This window comes from Montipora capricornis, chromosome 2, assembly GCF_036669925.1.
Source record: "Montipora capricornis isolate CH-2021 chromosome 2, ASM3666992v2, whole genome shotgun sequence".
NCBI classification, from domain to species: domain Eukaryota; kingdom Metazoa; phylum Cnidaria; class Anthozoa; order Scleractinia; family Acroporidae; genus Montipora; species Montipora capricornis.
In genome coordinates, this window is record NC_090884.1 from 50,303,262 (window position 1) to 50,318,656 (window position 15,395).

The 15,395-nt window shown below is 40.2% G+C and overlaps 1 protein-coding gene across 3 annotated transcripts in view; it reads right to left on the reverse strand.

Moving 5' to 3' along the window:
- LOC138025913 (high-affinity choline transporter 1-like) overlaps positions 1 to 15,395 on the reverse strand; it is a 73,985-nt gene extending 58,590 nt beyond the window's left edge. Inside the window, exons 1-8 of one of the 3 annotated variants that reach the window (XM_068873067.1) lie at positions 15,292 to 15,395; positions 14,607 to 14,780; positions 14,102 to 14,215; positions 11,487 to 11,791; positions 9,432 to 9,560; positions 9,133 to 9,286; positions 8,500 to 8,726; positions 5,034 to 7,562 (exon numbers count right to left, since the gene is read on the reverse strand). In XM_068873067.1, coding sequence (XP_068729168.1) covers positions 7,038 to 7,562; positions 8,500 to 8,726; positions 9,133 to 9,286; positions 9,432 to 9,560; positions 11,487 to 11,791; positions 14,102 to 14,215; positions 14,607 to 14,769 — 1,617 coding nt within the window. In that variant the 5' untranslated portion in view covers positions 14,770 to 14,780; positions 15,292 to 15,395 and the 3' untranslated portion in view covers positions 5,034 to 7,037. Of the gene's footprint in view, positions 1 to 5,032; positions 7,563 to 8,499; positions 8,727 to 9,132; positions 9,287 to 9,431; positions 9,561 to 11,486; positions 11,792 to 14,101; positions 14,216 to 14,606; positions 14,781 to 15,291 lie in introns of those variants that run through there. The other 2 variants (XM_068873080.1, XM_068873053.1) reach the window with 2 other exon arrangements.

The following is a 15,395-nucleotide window of genomic DNA, read 5'->3' on the forward strand; positions in this document are numbered from 1 at the left end:
ATTATCTGAAACCATGCTTTTCGCCACCTGAAAGCCACGATAAACCCTCTCAGTTAACCTCCTCCGGCCATGCGGAAGAAACGCCGCAAACAGGAAACTTGAGGGACGCGCGACAACCGTCTCGAGGAACCTTAGTTGACTCTGGAGATGTCGAATTAGAATGGCTGGAAAATCCAGTTACTACATTCCCGGAGGTTTCTCGTCCCTCTCAGGAACATGATTCGAGTAGTACATTAAGTACCTCCCCTCCAACAGTTGAAGTGCCGTGTCAATCAGAGGCTTCTCTACTGAATGATGTACCGCGTCGTGAAGCATGTTTTACTCCTATGAGGCCTAGACGTGAGCGAAGGGAGCCCGTCTGGCTACAAGACTATGTTAGAACAGTGCTTGTTTACCCAACCTGGCCCTTGAACTTTGTAGGAACATTTACATGCTATTGTTAGAAATTCTCACTCGCACCTCTAACCTTCTGTGGAAGGGGGTATTGTAGCGTGGAGCCTGAGCCCAAGCTTAGTCGGACTTGCGCAGAAAACTATAAGTCGGACTCGTGTTCCTCGTGTGAGTTTTCAAAGATCTAGTTTTGTTATTGCTTATCTAGTTTGTGTTACAAAAGGTCCAATCCAAGGAATCAAAGGCTTTTTCAAAATCAACAAACAGTAAGAGGCCTGGGATGTTTTTTGAGGAAACATATTTAATAATGCTGTCAATTAAAAGTATGTTTTCCTCTATAAAGCGACCTTTAATAAAAGCACAGGATCACCTTGTGTCAACTGAATGAACTAAGGGAAAGAATGCTAATCGTTCGTCGTTTTCAGAGTAAAACAACGTACTTTTTAACCAAGAAACTTCCGTCTTTGGTTTTTAATTTTGTTGTAATATTTAACTGAATATTTACATTTCATCTGTCGGGTCAGGAAGCCTTCTTTGTCGGGTTCCTGAGAAACGTATCTGTTTTGACTTCAGGGTGAACTATTTACACCATCATGAGGTTGAGGGCCCATGTAATTGAAAATCTAAACATCCATGAGATACAAAAGCAGACTTAAGAGTTATCGCAAATCACAATGCTGACAAGCACAAAAGCAAAAGAAATGGTTAATAAATATGAAGTTTTTTACAATCTGAATGTTTTCGGGTTAGAGTAGAGCGATATATTGTTGAAAATTTTCGTCATAAAGGAGCTATGTCACGTAAATGATGCCTTTCATGTGACTCAAAATTCGCAAAAACAAATTCCTGTCTCCTCGCGTAACACATTTCAATGCACATATGCAACTTTGTTAAAGTCGAATATTACACAACATCATGAATTCATAAAGGCCACCTTTTCCAGTGAAAAATTTATTGAAACAAACAACATATTTGCTATTAGAGGCAAAAAACCCTTCCTTTTTCATTGCGTGCGTGAAGACAAGAAACCCAATCGTGTCTGTCGCGTAAAACGCCCAATAAACAAAACTTCGAGGGCTGCAATTCCTTTTCATTTCAACATGGCGATTAAAACACACGCACGACGACAACTTTCAAGTGACCAGAAATAAGTCCGCAAAAGCAAACTTAAACATAAAACAATGTCAGTCGCGATAGTGTTCAGCTATCAGGTAGAACATTCTTCCAACAGTGTCAGCTTTGCGACTGGTTTCCTGTATAGCCCAGCTTTCGTTTTCACTTCACGAACGCGAACGCTGTCATATTTCCCAGGAAAGGTCTTCATGACGCGAGCAAAAGGTCAATCTGCTCTCTGAGTCCTCTCATCTACGACCAGGACTAAATCTCCAACTCTGACATTGCGTGTGCTCTGATTCCACTTCTTTCGACCAATAAGGGTGGGGGCTTCTAAGAGAAGATAGACCCTCTTTACTCCCTCGTCCCACTCGCCATCCCCGGGCTCGCCATTCGTCGAACCAAACATAAAGAAAAGAAGGCTACACATTTGGCTTATACGGCGATATCGCATTTTTGTAAAACAAGACTCGTTATCCGCAAAGTTTATGTTTGGTGAAAGAAACGTGTATTTGAACTGCGGGTTATAGACCGAAGATTGAAGTGTTCCTCGCACTTATATATATCTCATGCAATTTAAACGTCTCGTATGCACCCAACAAAATGACCTTCTCCCAACTGTGTCGCTTAATAGCTCAGTTGGTACAGCATTGCATCGGCATCGGAGAGATCATGGGTTTGAATACCGTCGATGCCGCCTGAATTTCTCAGGTGTCTATAACAGGTGTTTGCTGAATTTTCCAGATAAGTGCGATGATCATTTCAATCTTCCAGTAATATTAGTTAATGGAAAGTGCGGCACAACCAAGGCAGGTTAGAATTCAGAAATTGATAGTTACATATGGAACGTTTTCACTCACGTGACCAGCAGCCATGTTGGATTACTGAAACAAAAGAAACTGTTTGCATAAAAACAGAGTTCAATTCCGGGAGGATTAGTTTGATACACCACATGGTCGCCATTTCTTCGTTTTGGAACACCAACGTGGCCGCCGTGATGTCATGAGAAAACGCTTTATAAGGAATGTGTTCCCTAAAAAAGTCACCATAGCAAACAAAAGTCGAAAATCGATAAATGTTTGGTTCTTCATTCAAGCTGTGTGCGAAAGGCGTATTTTGTTTTCGAAAGTGGAGTTAATCATTGGAGTTTTAATCACACAGTTATCAAATTAAACCATTACATGTCATCTTTGAACTGATTCGCAGGGGAAAACGGAACATGTACACAGTGTTAACCGAATCAATTGACGATGGCCCTGCCCTTCTGGACACTGTTTTTGACTACTTGAGCGGTCCCAGCATAGTCGTACCAGTTTTCATTTTAATGACGTAAGTACCATTAAAACTGATTCGCACCAAGGTTAAATATCCCTTCGCTACAAATCAGTGTTAAGGCTGTTCAGCTTCATCTAACGTCCTGAGGTGTTTTTTTCTGTTATGAATAATAATAAACGTAGCAGACGTGTTTGCTTTCGCCATAGGAAAATTCTTAACTAGAAAATCGTTCGTCCTATATTTAGTTACTTTCATGCCCTTTACTAGTCGTGGACGATGCCTATCTCCCTTCGATGCTCGTTTCAACGCGCAAGGACCCAAGGGAGAGCATTACAAGAAAGCACTATAGCATCTCTGAAATTGAACTCAGGAAGGACGTGCCTGGATTGAATTTAAGCTGGCGATTGTCTGAAAACCGAATGGGTGTTGACTGCGACTAAAGTTTCGAACTAAACCTTAGCGGAAGTTGTCTTGAGAGTCAAGAGGTCTGGGGTTAGTTTTAGCGATTGAATAGAGTTAAGAAATTAGCGTTGAGAAACACTTTTTTCAAAAGGGAAAATAAGGCCAATCGCCAAAGAAAGAGGGGGGAAATTGGCGAGCGAAAGGAGCCGAGCAAGAAACTGGTAAGTCTTACCAGTTGTATATTACCTGAATGCGCAGGAAACGAATTTGATCTTCGAGTGCTGATGGTATTCTCACTCGTTCACAGCGTCCACTCGTGAGAGATATCATTGTGAACGAGAAGATTAACTTGTATCCCCTGTTTATAATACAGATAAACGCACATATTATTGGCTATTAACCTCAATATCCTCAAAAGTGAAAGACGAAAAGATCTTGGGTATATGAATAAAACAGTTTAACTTAACTACCCTCAACGTCCATAACGGCCAGTTAACTCTCATTATTATACAATGGCGTCACTATCTCAATCAACAAGTCTGCGAAACGATCGGGGCTTGTCGGATGATATCTGAGATTGCTAGATCTCAAAACGTCTTGTCACGGTCGGGCCTTGTCGGCTAGTGTGCGGTGGACCAGGGCAGTTTTGTCGGGTCTCGTACGCGCCGCAACCAATAGACCATTTTCGAATTCTCACGGCTGGACTGGATCTAGCATGGAATGGAGGCAAATCTTTTCAAATGCAAATTAATTTGCCCGTATTAGCCTCCATCTCGTGCTAGATCCAGTCCAACCGTTAGAATACGAACCTGGCCTATTAAAAAGTGTCATAACGAGTCACGTGACTACTTACTAACTTAGGCCAATCTCTCCAGGTGGAGCATAGGCCATCGACAACCCCTCGCCAGCGAACTCGAACTTGGGCTTTCGTTCAGCTTCTTCCAGTTGTATCCTATCAGCTTCAGATCTACATCAGTGTCCTGTCACCAGCTGTTTCTGGGCATCCCCTCTTTCTCTTCCCATTTAGTTGAGTCAGTCCCAAACCTCGACGCAGTTGGTCGCGACAAGAAGTCGGCTGTGTGCGTTCAAACTAGTGGCCCGACAGTCGATTTTTCCCGGATAAGAAATCTGCAGTCATACGACAAAAATAGGCTAGGGTGCGGCGCCCTTAAGGTTTGCCAGATTATCAGAAGAAGGTTTCAACCTCCTTCTTGAAGACAAAGATACAAAAAGCACCAAGAGGGCCACAAAGTCAGTACCGATGAAAGTCAGTTTTCATCAGTATTTAAAGGAAAAGAAAGCAAGTGTACCTCAAACGAAAGATACGCTTGCAAGCTTGCTTAATTAAACTGTTTTTGCAGAAGCTCGAAATTAAGATGGAATACTTGGTCCAAATCTTCCCGTGGTTTCATCCGAGCTGTGTCTAAGTCACCTAAATCCCTAAGTTAAACAAGTTTTAGTACGACAACATGGTGATCAGTGAGCGTACATGCACTGATGAGAAAATGAAAAGCATATTGCGAAAAGCAAAGCTTTCCAAGTGTTCTTCAAACCCTTGAATCACAGGAACAGCTGTCACAATCCTTGACAAGTCAGGTTTTCAAGCAAGGCATATTATAGCCATAAAATGGACATAAAAATGAAGCCATCGCCCGGAGATGTAGTAAAACTGACATTTGCACAAAGAAGAAAATGTGGGAAACCCTTACAGCAAGGGGTGCGAGGTTGGAGAAGAGTTGTGTGTTGTGAATCCAAACCACTCATTCCGTTCTTAGCTCTCACAAGAAGTGAGTTACAAACAACTCTTGTTCGGAGATTACCAAGAATTTTATTTTCATTAACTCTAATGTTCACCGTAAGCTTAAAACTAAAGTTGGTTTTCTTACAAGTTGATTTGCTATACATTGATCACTTTTATGCGCACGCTCTTGTCCTTGCAAATGCTCAGGGGTATGTATAATAAAACAACTTATTGGGTTCGGTTTTCGCATGATAACGAGAATTTTCATGCTCAACCTCATCCAATCATTGTTAATTAACAATTGTTCCATAAGCACGCGTTAGATATGAGATAGTAAATAGCCAAGGAGGCGCGTAGCCCCGAGTTGGCTACAGCCAGTCTCATATCCAACAAGCGTGAATCGAATAATGGTTTTATTCAATCCCTTAAACGCCAAAAGTTTGGAAGTACGACGAACGAGCGAAAAAAGCGAGAAAATGCGAGGGAAATCGAAAAAATTGATGAAGATGCGATGTTGTATAATATATTTTTGTCAGACAGACTCAAGCTCATCACAAAAACATTTCTTACGTTTTCGCTTACTTCTAAAAGTCGGAATTGATCCACAGTTTCCACAAAAAATATTTTTTTATTTCTTTATTCATAGAGAAATTTCCCTTTCCGGCGAAAACGATTTTAGCGTTGCAACGCTTAGCGCAATCATTTGCCATCATAAGGTCAAACTGAAGTATATGACCTGATAACCGAGATTGAGTAAACCAATCAGAGCACGAGAAATGAATTAATCGTGGTTGAAAATTTAATAATTCTCATTAACTATTCAGGAAGTAATTTATTCGCTCACTACGTGTTCAAACCAAAGGATGCTGGCCGTAACTGGAGAAAAATAACTTATTGCGTTGCAACTGGATCAAAATTCATTCCCTCTAAGGACTTCTTACATTAAACCACTATAAACACACACTTCCTGACGGAATCAACTCAAATCCGTGCATTCGACCCATTCAGCCACCTAACACGCTTGGCCTTCAAAGGCTGGGCAATAAGGACCAGTTCGTGCCCAACCTCGGGGAAGGCTAGTTTTCAGACGAGAATGGGACTGGAACTAATTGCAAGGACCTTGAAACTTTGAAGCATTACTAAAAACATAACCTTCAACGTGATGACACGATGGAAAATATGAACATTTAAGCATGAAATGGTATAAAGCTAATAGACTGAATTATATTTCAACATTCGGACAACTCATATTTATATGCCAAAAAACAAACGAACGGTCAAAAAGGTGTACTAATAGACACATCAAAGCGCCCCAAATGACAGGCAACGTTCGCCCAACGACAAAATGTCGTTAAAATGCAACTAACAGAAAGCCCATTAGAAAAGAGAGACTCCAAGGGAGGAAGAACGAATTTCTAGCAGAGTGAAACATGGCTAGCGAGCAAATTATCACTGAATATGCAGGCTGACCAAGAATCAACATTCATGACCTAAAATTACGAAAGAGATTTATCCAACGACTCATTGAAAACGACCAAATGATCAAATCATACAAATTCAATAATACCGAGATCTCCGCAAAAGAGAGAATATAAATAACGCGCGAAAAAAAAAAGAAGATCGAATCATTTTATTATGATTATTCCATTCAATTTCTTTTAAAGCTTCTTTGAAATTGATTGCAACTCAAGTGCCCTTTGTCACCAAAAATCAAAACTACTAGAACCCAGGGATAAACAAACATCAACTACTCGTAGCTGTATCTCTCTAATAAAACACACTTGCTTTAACTCCAGGAGGCAGAGGGCCAGGAGTCTCTCGTGTATCTAGAAAACGCATTCCTACGAAACGCAGACTCACAGACCGAGAAAATAACGATTTGGTGTTAGTAATATTCTGATTTGGTTAAAAAATTATTTTTTTATCCGACTAAAAATTGACCATTTCTAACGATCTAGCAACACGTTTTCAACACAGGTTTTGAGGCCCATCCGCATAAATCACAGAGGCAAAAAATCATTATATTATTCATCAGTGAACTGAATTGGTCAGAATTTAGTATGCAATGCCAAGGAAACGTAATTTTCTAGGTCTGTGTTTTCTTGGTCTGCATTTTCTAGACACCCGGAGTTTCTCTTAGCAGCATGCCTTGCCTATCCATGTCGTAGTTTTCATTCTCCTTGGCATCCGTTTTATCCACCTCGTACTGTTTAAAGTAATTCAGAAAATCATACTTTTCTGACAAAATTCCTTTCGTGAACAAGTACTTCGTGAGATAAGACACAGAAATGATTGTCAAGAAGGACACGATCATGGATAAGGTCTTGAACGGAAACAGTTGCTTCTTATTTTCTTCGTCGTAATAAGGATATTTAATTAAGGCAGGAAAGCCGATTGCCGATTCCCCTCCCCCCACGCGAAGTATAAGCCCCATGATATAGCCCATTATGGAGCCGTAGATATTGGCGTCTGGAATGTGGATGACGCTGCAGAGTTGTGGGAACAGGATGACGTAAACCAAGTCACTGCAAAGCGCGAACAAAGTGTAAATCGAATTCACCAACAATGCAATGACTGTAGCGGCCGCGCCAACCAAAACCATGGAGATGCGCATCACCCAAATAACTTCCTTTTCAGAAGCCTGGAAAAGACAAGACAAGTGTAGTAGAGACATGTAACTTATAAACAAAATGCACTGTAACACGACAATAAAAGCAAGGTGACATACCCTAACACCACACCGGTGTGGCCAACACATCAAGCATGCGCACAACCATTTCACCCCTACCCCTTATAGTCTATTTTATGGCCAATTATATACCCCATCAGTTTAGCGACCCCAACTAAGTCACTTTCTGTTTGGGCATAAACCTTTCAAAAAGCATTTAATTGTAATTTCAAAACGGAATGTAATGCGACTAGTAAATATTAAATCAACAAGGCAACAGTTCTTTCTGTAACATATTTTTTATACCGCGAATCTTTCCATTTTATAAATCCCCTTAGCCAGAAGTTTCTTACCTCCAAAATCCCGACAATTTGCGACCCCACTCTGGCCATATCATGTGTTTTTTACAGTCCTTGAGTTATCAGCTATCTTGTGACCTTATTGTTGTTTATTACCCGAGAACTTAACAATCATCCTCATCATTATCAACGTTTCATCGATCAATACCATTTTTGACATTCAGCCGTAAATAGCTTTTGGTATTGCAAGGTGCATTGACAGTTGCGATTGCTCTCTGCTTATGAGCCAGAAGGACTATCAGGTCGTCTCTGATCTCCGGTTTCCTTAGCATGAAGCGACTAGGAGTATTTCTACTCCCCCCTGGATGGGATGCTAGTCCATCGCGGGGTTACCCCCAGCATTTCGCCGGTACCCATTTATACAGAGGCACCGTGAGAGTAAAGTGTCTTGCCCAAGAACACAACACAATGTCCCCAGCCAGGACCCGAACCCGGATCACTCGATCCGGAGTCGAGCACTCTAACCATGAGGCCACCGCGCCTCCCACGCGATTGCAATATATATTAAACTTTTTTGCTGATAATTATCGAGTTGATTGAGTTTCTCTCACCTTTTGTCTGAAGACGAGCTTGTAAACGTTGCGCGCACATATTGTGGACGCAGATAGAATACTGGAGTCGGCGGACGACATAACAGCGGCAGATACAGCACCAAGACCGATAAAAGAAACAACAGGTGGGCAGAGGTACTGAAGCACCATGGGAAGAATCATGGCTTTCTCAAAAGTCACAGTGTAATTGGTGGGGACACCAGAATAAAAGGCCGTCTTCTTCCAGTCTGGTGAATAAACCATGGCCAACGCTTTAGCACTAAGCCATTTATGAGTATGCAAAAAGAGCTGGGGTCTTCGACCTCGTTATTGAGATGAACTCAATCATCTGAGAAACGTGCTCTTTGTCACTGGACTTGGCTCCAGTGCCTATTAAGCTAACGACTACTGGAAATGAATACCTGAGATACAACTGTTTCTGCCATCTAAAAAATGAGTGAGTACCTTATTATATGGTGATCTTACTGGTACTGTAATTACTCAAACTTATGAGATTTACCGATCAGCGTTTGCAAAAATGAAATTGCCTTAAGTTCTACTCGGAATCACTGACACAAACAATTTTTAACAGATATTTCACTCGCATTGTAGTTCAACGAAAAAAAAAAAAAGTCTCGTAGGAGCTTGTTTTACCTGTTGAGGCTCCTATGGCACCAATGATCACGGCTGGTATTGCCAGCACTATGCATCCAACCGAGGCTGCTATCGAGAGTCCCTGGGCCTTTCGTGCAGTTTTACATGACAACACTCGTTGGAAATAGGCCTGCCACGGAATTCCTCCAAATATCTGTAAAAGTAACCAATCAAATTTTCTTTTAGTTAAATCAAGAGACTCGTTAATTAGCATATTTTTGTCTTTGCCATTTTTAGTTTTCGCATAATCTTCTTTTTGAAAGAAAATACCGCTAGTACAATCCTACAAATATACTTACCAGCAACAACCCATAATCTATCCATATTCCAAGTTTCTTGGTCTGAATTTCTCCTGTCCAAGCTTCGCCGGAATTTGCTGAGATGCTGCTGACTGCTTCATTCGTAATGGCGAATGGAACACTTATCCACTGAAAAAAAGAAACAAGACAGTGATCCTCGATTGCTAAAAAAATATTCCCGAGACTTTTCACTGGCTTGGACATGAACGCCGGCCTGCTTCAAAAATTTATCTTTATTTGAGTTTCGAACAAAAAAACCCTTATAACTATTCTGTTACTGAATGAAATGAAAGTATATATTTGAAGTGCTGGTTATAAACGGAATGCATGGAGAAGTAATCCTTGTATTTATCTGGACAATTTAAGAAAGTATCGACCCCCCTTAGCTACGCCCTTGTAAACTAGCTATTTTTAAATGCATGCATAAGGCTTATAACGAAAGGCTACCCAGCAACCTAATTAACTATATTGCGAAGAAACGCAATCTGTCATACTCAATTAGAGCACGCGACTCTCTACTGGTACCACGTTTTAACACTCGTTTTATGAAGGACTCCGTCGCATATAGAGACACTGTCCTTTGGAACATGCTGTCTTCTAAATACACTGACCTTGCTGACACAAGCCAATATGTAACCTTGGAAAAAAGCTCAAAACTTCAAATCTTTTTAAGGGCTTTTTAGGGTAAATTTAACGTAGTATCAGCCTCGACCGCTATTGAATTTGAAGATTTTGTATATAATTGAGATTAAGTTAATTTTTTTCTATGTTGCATTGATAGCATACAGAATGCTTTAAACTGCATTTAAGGACGTTCGCGCCCAAAACGTTCCCACGTACAGATTTTTTTAAAACTTGTCAAGCAGAAAGGTAATGATCTACTTTTGCCAAAAAGGCAAAAAAATGGGGGGTCACCGTGCTCGTTTTCGAGATCATGAGGTGCCTTTTTAGAAGATTGCGTTACTTTAAGACGAACTTAGCTTACAACTGTCAGCAATAAAAAAGCTACATGAGTGAAATTTAGATCAGGTAAACGTACTCAGTTCAACATAACTAATATAACTAAATTAACCTTTGCCGCTGATGTCTTTTTCTGAGGTAAAATAGACATTGAAAAACGATACAGATTAGTCTAAGAAAGAAAACTTCGGTCGCGCGAGAGCATAAAAGTCCAAATATTTGTAACTTCTCAAGTGCAGATTTTTTTTGTTTTTTGTTTAAATGGACAAAATCAAGAAAGGAAGTGATCTAAGGGAAGAAAAATGGGGGTCACCGAGCATTCAAGAGAGTAAAATCGCTGCGAAGTTCTCAAAGCGATTGTCTATTCGCACTGTCACGCCATTGCGTGACATTTCCGAGAAGACCTGGGTCCACAGCTATCCCATGATGCCACATACTTTTATGTTCCATTCTTGGGGAAAATTTTTGCGCCTATAGCATCGTGTTTACCTGCGTGGTCTACGATGCATGACGTGTGCGTGACATGTGCGAAAAGATGCGCAGTAGCAATGGGCGCGAACGTCCTTAATTGGATTTGATAAACAAATTAGTTGTAATATATTGTAAAAGTTCATTTTTTTTACATTTCATTATCTAAGTAGTGTATTGTACACGACCCCACAAGCTTCTAGCTTTTGTACATATCGTGTATACTGTAACTGAAGGCTACCTACCTAACTATAAGTACTCTTCCTGCATTTATCATTTTACGTACTGGCGACTTTCGGAAACTCTTAAATTAAGCGATTCAGGTGCGGAGTATTACAGCATAATGCGAGGTGTGAAACAAAAAAAAATATAATTGAGTTTCAACCTTAGCAGCTTTCTATACTTTTGAATATGACAAGGTATATTGTTGGTTTTCACTCACGTGATCAACAGTCATGCTTTTCAACGAAAACAAAAGAAAACGTTTGCATAATAATAGAGTTAAATTCGCAGAGGATTTGGTCGGGGCTCCAACATGGCCGCCGTTTCTTTGTTTAGGGGCTTCAATATGGCGGCCGTGACGTCATGGGAAAACCGAGAATATGGGAAACCTCAGCTTTTACTTACCAATCCAATGAAGATGCAGGAAAGCTGAATGATATCTGTATAAGTTACCGAATAGAGTCCGCCAATAAGAGTATAGGAAACAGCCACGAACGATGACGCAATGATAGAAGGAACTCGACCCACGTTGATTATGACGCTGATAGTGGCACCGAGGGCGTTAAGAATTGCCGCTGACCAAAATATATCGCCCAACAAAGCAGGAATGTACAGAAGTCCGCCCATGCGCGGACCGTAGCGCTCTTGAAAAGGATCGATCATTGTGAAGTACTTCCTATTGCGCATGATCTTGGCAAAGGCGAATCCACCTAGCAAATGCAATGGGATCAGCATTTGGACATGAACACAGGGTGAAAATTAGCTGGTCTATTTGGACCGCTGACAAACAAAAACAAATATTTTCGTAGTGTATCGTCTATCGTAGAAAAGCAGCTTTGGTTAACGTAAGATTCTTCGGTGTCAAAGTCTGGAACTTTTTACTATTCTCTGTTAAACAATGACCAAACATGCTTTTAAGGGTAAAGTAACAACTGATCTGACTACTTCTTAACTTATTTTCATAGTTGTCTGTATTCCGCTTGACTAGCTTGGCTTGTTAGCATTGTATTATTCGTATCACGTATATTCCCACGTTCCTGGTCTTAGCAGCCTACAAATGATCTCCTTTTGCTTCTACATGTACACATATTAGTCTTTTTCCAAAGTAGGGGATCCCTTTCTATTACAGTTATTTGGAAGAACCCGTTCCTTGCAATTTATTAAGGCTTTTTAAAATTATATATCATTATTATCATCTTGTTTGATTGAAAGAATTTAAATTGTTATTGTTGTTGCTGTTCTCACGCTAAGCGCCGGCTAATGAACTGTTGCGTGGAGTGTTTATTAGTCAACATAATCTCTTCTCTAAATTAACGATTATTGTTAATTCGTAATTTGCTGTAAGTTCACTATAAATCTTTTTAAATTATAATACTTCATAACATCATGTGTGGGTCAGTTGGTTAGTGCGTGGCTTTCGGAGCAAGAGGTACCCGGTTAGATTCTAGGTCAGTGACTTTAATGTCTCTTTCGACTTTCCTCTGATCCGTGTAGCTATAGCTTTAAATACCTTTAAACAGAGCACTGACAGAGGGAGGGGGGAGGGGGGTAAAGAGCGCACCATTGATACCAATTTCGTAACTGAAAGAACGAACTACCGACGTTAAATAAAGTGAACTTACCTTATATATATCCTGAAAAATCCGTTAGATCTCCGAATAAACCTGATAAGGCTGGTATGAACCAGCCAAAATATCTTTGAAAAATACATTTGCGTGTTGTTTTATCAGTGGTGCAGTAGTCTACTTGACTTTCATAAATACTTTTTAATCAATTTTGACTGATTACGATCTTCTCTGATCCTACGCTGTGCAAGACTTATCGTCCCCGTTTTTGCAAACGTTTTAATATGTCCCAAGACTTGTGGTAGCAGAGAAATGAGGAAAATAAAGATGGACTGGATTTGAACCTGGAGTTTCTACTCTTTAGGAACTGCTTCTTTCCGCTTCACTACTGAGGATCAAGACACGGCGTTCTTTAAAAAAATATCTTTAAATCTCCCGTAGAATATGTGTTGTCGGTCAAATCCGGTCTCAGGTTGAATTCGTTTTTACTTACGTTAAAGTTCGTCATCCTCATTTTACCTAGATTCAATATGCACTCTACAATCGTAGTTTAAAGCAGCTATTAAGTCCCCACAAAGGATTGAAAACACCTATCCCTACACTCGATCTGTCTTACGCATGTAACCACACTGATGATCGTCTTATCAATTCCGTCTCAATATTACAACAGAGTTAGGTAATAAAAAACTATACTATGCACTTACCGGTCACTACACTCCAACAATGAACATGCTCAACCCAAGGTACTTCTTTTCATCATTTACTTTTGTATAATAAGTCAATTGATAGCCTTATATAATAACCAAAACTAACCCTAACCTCACCCTAATTTTTCTCTGGGCTTAATTTAGGCTCCAAAAAAAGTATTTTTCAATTCATTTGAGTACTACAATTGTAGGTAAAATGGGGATCACTAATTTAACCTAGGTAAAAATGGATTCAACCTAAGAACGGATTTTACCGGCAACATGTGCACTTCTGAAGAGACGTAAGGCGTAAGTTTTGATTTTAAAATGTTTAGCTTTGTCGTGAAGTTTGCTAACCGACCTTTTGCAGTGTTTAACGTTGTTTCAAGTGAAGCTATGATGCTTGCAGTTATGAACGCGATTTTTAGGAATTGCAATTTAAAATTGCTGTTATCACATTCAAGCTAAGGCTCTTCCTGGTTCTGCACCTGATTATCACTGAGCTCATAAGACCTCCTTATACACCTAGTAGAACCTTACGTTCTTCTAACAAAGTGCTGCTTTTTAAACCTAGATTTAATCTTAACGAATCTAACGAATTAACGATAATCATTAATTCAGAGGTAGGGAATGGATTGTTGTTAATTCATTAAACTGTCTTCGCCCGCCCGACATCTCAAGGTAATTACTTGCTTTTGCCTTACAACAAGACTCAATTAGACGCGACTCTAACACAAGTGAAGTATAAAGGGACGTTTGTCTGTCTTACCAATTGCCAGACTTATTGAGTAGCCCCAAGGAGCCTGGGCCCAAACTAGTCCCCTGTCCTTATCATACACAGCTTCTGCCGTCCCATTGATGTATCCACCACCAACCCATGTTGCTATGGTAATAACAAAAATAAAACGTTTTCTTAGAGATTCAAACCAATATCCATTGAGAAAGCTACAATCAAAAGCGGAGACCTTGTGGGATCCACTAAGCTGAAGGGGGCTTTATACACCAGTCATAAAGTTTAACACATAAAATAGTCTTTCAACAATCTTATCCATTTCATTGAAGTTTTTGCAAAAATAAACTCAAACACATTATTCACCTTTCATGTAAGTAGTTGCGACCTTATCATAACTCATAGAACTTGCGGTTCCCTCTTTAACGATTATTGAATTTGCGGGCATGCGGCTATCCTTATAGGCGTCATGATGTATTTTAACCCACCTAATGGTATTGCCTTCAGGGGATAAATCAATATCCAGAGTATAGAATATAATTACCTGTCATGGTAAACGTTCCAATGATAACGCCAATACTTCTCCCTGCCAACATAGTTTCTTCTTCGCTGTTCTTGCGGCGTCGAGCCGCCCATACGCCGAACGCAACAATTATGAGATAAAATATAATGATGGCAATGAGACCAGGAATGTTGACGTCCGTCATGGTGCTGTTTCCTGAAATGATTAAAAGGAACTGAATAGTCATGTGTTGAATGTCTCGTAATTACATCATGATGCAAAGATACTGGAAAAGTTAGTTCGAGCAAAAGAAAATCAAGGAGGTAAGGTAGTATATCCTCCATAGACGCTCTGTTTCAGGGGTAATTCGTCTTATACCCCATTTACACCAACAAGACATGTCTAATTAAACTGGGTTTAACAAAATAAAAATGGCCGTTTTTATACTCGAGACGCATAATCCGTCCAGACGAATCATGCGTCTCTTATGTTATCTGTCTGGTGTAAAGACGGGACGAACTATATGAGACGCATAATTCGTCTTGAACGAACTTGGGCAAACATTTTTTCTGCGTCTGTTAAATTCGTCTAGTATAAAGACGGGCACTAGATGCATAATGCGTCTGGACGAACTTTCCAGTTTAGTGCGTCTTCGAAGACGCACTAAAAGTTAACCGGAAAGTGGCATGCTGGAGGAACGAAGGACTGCGATTGATATAAAACTAACCTCTTCGATAAGTCCGGGAGATTGTCGGCCAAGGGAAGCGCTAAGGAAACGTTGTTGGCAAACGATGAATTCATCAGAATGAGGCACCTTTATTGCCGTGTCAG